Below are 7,293 nucleotides of genomic sequence, written 5' to 3' on the forward strand. Positions count from 1 at the left end.
CTGTCAAATAAATAAATACATAAACAATTCAATGAGTTAAGAAGGGCTATCCCTAAATAAGAAAAATGATTGTTGGAAAGTTATTTCCAAGCAGACTATTTCTGTGCATTTATTCTTAATTGCCCTCTGCTATAGGTTTCATTACCCTGCCAGCTAGAAATGACAACTTGACAACTCTGTTGTTTCTCTAGGTTAATTTTATCTCAGTTGTTGAATACTCAAACCTCATTAACTTGCTGCCAGGCCTCCAGAACTGCATGGATTGCTGTCTGCAAATACAAGCAAGTAATAAGTAGTTTTACATTAATTTTATTGTTCTGATGAGTTTAAGGGGAAAAAAACACAACTGGACATTGGAAAACGAAGCAGTTATTCTGGGTACTTGAGTCAGTACTTAATATATGGGTAATATTTGAGAGTGATTTTTTCACATATAATAGATTTTTGTTCAGCTAAAGGAACTGAGTACATTTTAAAGTCACTCAAAAATTTTGGTCTTTATCTGGTCTATTTCTTTTTTGTTGTTGTTGTTTTACTTTAGAGCAGCTGGATTATTAGAGTTTCTTCTGTTGCTAAATCATACGTCACATATGTATCAGTAAAAATAATCTAACCTGGCAACAAGTGTTCTGTAGTGGAGTACATGTGCCCAAATAAGTCTGTGTTTATGCTCAAGGGGATCCTCAATATTATTCTATACTCTTTTGCAATTGCTCCTGAAAGTCAAGTCAGAGTTAAGTTTTTATATAGCAACCAAAAGTGACTGAAAATGTATCCATGACTGGCAAAGGTGGAATGTGGCTGTGCTTTATTTGCCTTACTACATCAACAGAAGGAAGAAGTAAAAAACCTCCAGTAAAAGCTTGAAGGTGAAGCATCCCAGGAGATTTAACAAGACTTATCACACAGCACAAAATAATCATTTGGATGACTCCTTCCCTTTCTCCATGGATGTGTTCATCTCTCCAGTGCCTATTGTACAGTATATAAAGTAGCAAACCCTACAGACACCTCCCCCTTGAATATTATTTGGAATTAAATGAATTTCAAAAGAAAGTAACTTTCAACTTTAGTTCCTGTGTATAGACTAACCATGCCATAAATTTTAGTTGTCAGTTTGAATACAATATAATTTGGTGATATTACCAGGTGTTTTTCTCCATTAGCATCATGTTGGCTGGTGAAAGCAGAGCCATGAATGACATTATAAGCCATCATCAGTACATTTATTTTGGTTTGTTTAATATAGAGAAACTAAAATAAAAATAAAATAAAATAAAATAAAGAAAATCTTTATACTGGAACTCTTAAACTTGCATTTCAACCACTCTAGTAACTATGGACTAGGAGTCTTGTCCCTAAGTCACAAAAACTACAAGAAGATCACAGATAATATTTAGGAAGAAATTATGGGGAGGGAGAAGGGAAGTATGTGTCCTCATCTCCAACTTTTTTCCTGATCAGGATTGAGGTGCCTTGGCAGGACAGTAAAAGAAAGCTCCAATATTTTACTGCTGAACTGTACATGTCAATGGCTACAAACAACACATCAGCCATCAAGGCTGTAAATCCAGCACTTATGCAGTAAAGGGAACAACCACATATTCACATTTTGTTTCCAAGGTGATGATAAAAGATATCAAAGCTTTCCCCTAAATAAATCAAGATATCCTTGTGAAATCTGTAAGTGTAATAAGTAACACTTAAATCTTTTGGTGACATTCAAAAGAATTCTATAAGAGGTGATTCTATAGTCTCAAGAATTCAGATTTCTGCTGTGCTGGAGTTCTACAGGTTAAAATCACCTAGGGTAGCCTAGATGTTGAACCGAAGAAGAAGCTCCAATGCTGAGCAGTGCTGACTGCCCCAGGGGGCTTGCTTCATGTCCAGCAGCATGGATTTGATTTTTGTTTTCCCTTATCTTTTGACCTTCTGAATGAAATGGAATTTTTATAGTGCAAAGTCTTTATCTTTGATTTAATCTTGCTTCATGCCATTAAGGTAGAGTTTACACCAAATAATATAAACACATAGAGGGGTCAGAGCTTTCCAACTTAGTCTATGTTTGATTACACTGTAATCGTTCTTTGTTGCAATAGCTACTTCTTTATTTGCAGCGGTCTTGATATGATAGCACTGCTGTTATGTAAGAAGTGTCTTCAATGGTCTATAACAATTATAAGTGTAACTTTACAGGTGGTTCATAAGCATTCTTAATCCCATCATGTACACAAGCACAGACTTGTGGAAATGACGATTTTCAGATATGATTGGCTAATATTAAGCAATTTAGAGTCAGATTTTTCAGACAAGGTGAACATCTACAGATTTTTCTTAATAGCAAAATGTCTCTATTTGACTGACACTATCCAGCAAAGCCACACTTACTGAAATACCTCCTTTCTTCAGGACTATGTGCATTTTCACAGTACTTTTTATACCGCATATAGGCAGAGATGCCAGCTTTCTTATAAAAGTGGATCTGTAAGTAGGATGTTAATTAGGTACACAAATATATCTTGTTCTTAATATCCACTTTGTAAGTATGTCCCAAGAAACAGAATAAAGGTTGAGACATATAATACATATAATAAAAGGCATGGACACAGCAGGAAAGAAAGACTTATGGCAATATGTATGAAGAACCTTTCTTGACAAAAGAAATAAATGGCATATGTAGTTTGGAAACCTGAGTAGGGACAGTTTAGATGAAGAAGAAAGATAGGCAAATTAAAATCTAAAAAGCACTAAAAATTGGTATAGACCTCCTAGACAAGATTTAAAAAGAAAAAAAGGAAGATAAGGAAAACCTATAAAAAGGATAAATCATTAATCTTTGGAAATTCAATTAGTTAATATTGACTGGGCTGGCAGTTATGGATTTGATAAGAAAAGGTACCTCTTCCTGGAAGTAATACAGGACTCCTTTCTGATACATTTTTCAGGCTATCCAGTAAAAGTACAGGCTATTTTGTACTTACTCCTCTTGCTGGGAAATAAAACCAGGATGATAAATAAGATAAAAGTTGAGAGTCATCTAAAGTTTAGTGACCACAATGTTGTCAGAACTTCAGGTGCCCTTGAGGTTATAAATGTGAAAAGCAATCTCAAAATCACTGAATTTTAAAATATAAATAAATAAAAATAGAGAGTGAGTGAATGTGGACTGACTTGAAAAAAAATTGATTAAAATCAATTTTGGTTTGGGGAATTTAGTATGAAAAACTAACTAAATAGCACAGAAGTAGCCCTGACAGCTGACCCTCATGAGGCCTTGTTTCATGAGAAATGGTTGGATTTTTATTTTCCTGTACAGTGTATTTTGGAAATCATTTGTGTGGTCTCTTGGGAAATATACCAGTCATACAATTCTTTCTCATGAAAGCCTTTATTGCTTCAGAAGACCCTGTTTACTTACTCTGATGTTTGAAATGAGACATTTCAGTTTGAAGGAGAGAGATTACAATAAAGAACGATACTTCTAGAAAAACAGGAACAAAAAGGTGCATTCAGTGAAAACATTAATTACTTTGCAGATGTTCCTGTTAGAGTAGGATTAATTTTATTGTCACAAAAAAACCACTGCAACCATCTTGAGTTACATGAAATGAACAGCTTGAGAAAAGTATTAAACTGAGCAGATCATTGAAGTCAAGGGGGGATTCTCTTCAAAAGAAAGGTATCATAATTTCATAGGACAGGAAGGCTGATGTTTGTCAGGGCTTGTCTAGATTAAAAACATCATTTGTTGCGATTTTTTATTTAGCTTTGTCACTTTGGTCTTCACTGGTCTCAGTAAGAGCTATTTTTTAGGAATGTGTAATATTGCAGACTGCAGGTAGTAGAGTCAAAATTTCTTTTTTTCCTTCAGTCCTACAAAGCAACTGCAATAACTAAAGACATGCTGTGTTCCACCTTTTAAGACAATACTTCCCAGTGTTCTGATCTGCATGTAACCAATAGCTCAGCAGTTTAAGTACTTTCATGAACCACTGGAAAATTGTGCTCTATCTCACTAATGATGAAGGAATTGAACTCTAAGGCCTCTTGGTTTGAGTGAATGAATACCTGTGTCACTGAGGTATTGATTAGAAATATCAAAGATTAATTTCTAGACATTCAAAAAATTCTCTGGAAGCAGCTTTTTCTTTGTGAAGTGTTTGAAGTGAAAATAACCTTTAAGATCATATGAATTTTTTATATAACATGTATTTTTCCTGTTTGTGGCTTATGTTTAAGAAGCAGTATATAGCACTTTAATAAAATCAGTTGTCCTGACACCCCTGTGCACACATCCTCCCTTCTTTTTAGGAACAGTAGGGTGGGATAGTTTTGTTAGGGGTTTTGACTCAAGTGTTGAATGGAAGAATCAATTAATCCACTAAATCTAAAGGGCTGCCACCCCACTGATCTAGAGAACATGGAATGGAGTGAGAGTATGCTACTGGTTTTATCTGTTACTTTATATTCCAAATATTTAAAGCATGTTCTTTACATTTAAGACAAATGTAAGTTTTATTTAGCCAAATGGTTTCCCGGTAACAATAGTGTTATGGTTTCTTTCACAGACCAAAAGTTTCCTGCTGTGAGCCCTTTTCTTATTTCATAATGTCTGAACCTGGAACTTTGGCCTCTTAACCTACAGTGACAGCTGAGGAATTTCACATTGCAAATTACATCAGCTTCAGATTCAGTGTTTGGCAGGACATTAATGTACACATATCTCAAGAAGCTTGCTTTTGCAACATACTTTACAGAAGTTTGACAAGGCTATTCTGAATAGGAATAGCCTACTTGTTGAGGAAGAGCAGTTCATGTATAGGGCTCAGGAAACAAACATCTAGTCCTATTTCCTTATGGTAAACTGATGGTTAAGACATAAATTCCAATCAGACACTGTCAAAATAGATAAGATATTCTTAATAACATTTTGAACATTTTAGTTTTCATGTCTAGTGAACAATACTATTAAAAAATGCTTTTCTAGAGCTTGTAACATAAAATCTGAAACACATCTTACATTTCTTGAGTGGTTTGGGTAATGAATTACCCAGGATTGTTTATTATAAAACTCAAGGTTGTTTGGTTTATTTTTTTTTTCCCTCCAGAAAGTTAACTTTCTTTTTTTTCCTTAAAATGTGATTCTACACTTTCAGTTGAATTGGAAAATACTGCATGATCCATGAAGAAGGCAGTACCCCCCAGCAAATATTTTTTATCAACAACTATGAGGTGTTACATCTATGTGTGTTATATGTGAATACTATATGAATACTGCATAATAACAAAAAGATGAGTAAAGGATTAAGTGGAATTGTTACAGAAAGAAAAGACAAGCAACTAGATAATATTCAAGTGTAAGTAGGACAAGAGACTGAAGCCTGAGGAGACTGCTGTAAGCAAAATAAGGAAAAGTTTCCTATTAGACTATAAATGTGGGCGTGAGGGGAGTTATTCCTAGAAAAGCCACTTCTTTAAAGCCATTTGCCATGCCATTGCAATTACACTTGAGGAGCTTTCTATAAGAAAGAATTTGCAGTCAGCCAAATCGACATTGTCTCTGTGGGTAGAAGGAGCTAGACTTGCTCTCTAGGAAATAATTTTTGAAAATAAGATAAATGCACTGGGCCTGTCATTTGCAGGGACCAGATCCATGGTAAAAACTAGAGGGACACTCAGAGATGTCTTGGCTGGAGACAGACATCTCCAGCCTTTCTCTTCATTGATCTGTGGTAAGACCTCAGGTATGAGAGGAATAGCCATGACATGACATTAGTGGATCTATTGCTCAGAAGCATAGCGTTATGTCAGATTAGTCTGTCTCAGAAGGAGAATTGAATAAAACTTCTGCATATGTGCTTTGATGTGTCACTACAATATTAACATTTCATTATTTTACTGAACTAAGTTCAAAAATATGTTTATATATTTATATATGTTTATCAAATGCTGTTAGGGAATGTGCTGGTTTAAAAGTAAACCAGCAGAAGATATGAACCCAGCTCAAGAGGGATTACAAGTCAAAGTTACAATTTACCAAAAAAGACTACAATAAATACAATGATACAGAGAAAACCAGTTTTTAACCCACAGATGTATAACACAGCACCCTGGGGCAAGAACAGAACAGTGTTTGTCCACTTTGGTGCTGACCACCATGTGGCCCCCCTGGGTGCAAAGTAAAAGGAAAGGGAAGCTGTTGGTCTGGATGTTGTTCACAGTCCTGTTGAAGTGATGATCGCACTCTTGTCGAGAGTGGCAGTCGCAGTCCTATTGAAGTTGTGGTCCTCCTCTGGATCTGACAAGTGGTACCAGAAGTCCCCAGACCACAAGATTATAAATGCTTAGGTTCAGGTGGGAATGCCCAGTACCTCCCCCAGGGCAGGGAATTTAACAATGGGTGATTTAACTCTGTGAGTCATGGGATATTTTTGGAATCTTTCATGGTCTAGGTTGTTGCAACTGCCTACTCTTCTGCCAGTCCATTACAGCCCATTAGGGGGCCCCTGGTGGTCTAGTGGTTAGGGTGCAGGACTCTCACCACTGCGACCCGGGTTCGATTCCCGGCCCCCCGGGCAGATGGAGCTCGTTAGCCCTGTAAGGCAATCCATCTAAGAGAAGGTCACTCTAAACAAACCTACGTCCTGAGACCTCACTGCCACTGTCCAAGCTTGCTCGGCCCCGGCAGATGAACCTCAGGATTAAAGGGTGGGCTCAGTTCAGCGCACGCTGTGTCTCACCTAAAAAATCCACTGCGCAGGCTCGAAGGGTTAATGACCTTTCCCAAATCTTCGCTTGCGAAGACTGGCCATACAGCCCATTAGCAGAGATGACTCCTCAGGCTGGGTGTAAAGGTGCTAATGCCTCCCCAGAGGTGACTTATCACAGCTCAGTCATTGATGTGAAGACGAAGCACTCCCCTGCCCAGCTTGTAGCCTGACGTGTCAAGTGTGCTCTGGGCACCTACTGAAAACGATCAATTATTAACAGTCCATCAGAAATGACATAGAGGGTGTAGAATACACAGTTTTAATTATACTCACATAGTGATAAACTGGTCCTGGCCCCTGTAACTAGGACAGGGAACTGTGATACTGTTTCTACCGTTTTGCTAAATACTTTAAATTTCTGGTGCATTTCACCACCACTGTTTGTGTTTGACTTAAATCTGAGACTTCCTGTTTCTAGTGGGGGTAAAAAGGTAACTGTTTTGGTGGGGAACATGGTTACACCCAGGCTTTAATTTTTTTTGCCAGGTTAAGTAGAAGTACAAGGAAATACAATTGGAAGAAG

At 37.0% G+C, this 7,293-nt stretch overlaps 1 protein-coding gene across 1 annotated transcript in view; it reads left to right on the forward strand.

Moving 5' to 3' along the window:
• The window catches only part of LOC108506486, a 5,027-nt gene extending 2,939 nt beyond the window's left edge, over positions 1 to 2,088 (forward strand). The window contains exons 3-4 of the mRNA XM_017833560.1: positions 192 to 285; positions 833 to 2,088. Coding sequence (XP_017689049.1) covers positions 192 to 285; positions 833 to 867 — 129 coding nt within the window. The 3' untranslated portion in view covers positions 868 to 2,088. The remainder of the gene's footprint in view (positions 1 to 191; positions 286 to 832) is intronic.
• The last annotated feature ends 5,205 nt before the right edge of the window (positions 2,089 to 7,293 follow it).

This window comes from Lepidothrix coronata, unplaced genomic scaffold, assembly GCF_001604755.1.
Source record: "Lepidothrix coronata isolate B3197 unplaced genomic scaffold, Lepidothrix_coronata-1.0 Scaffold216, whole genome shotgun sequence".
NCBI classification, from domain to species: Eukaryota; Metazoa; Chordata; class Aves; order Passeriformes; family Pipridae; genus Lepidothrix; species Lepidothrix coronata.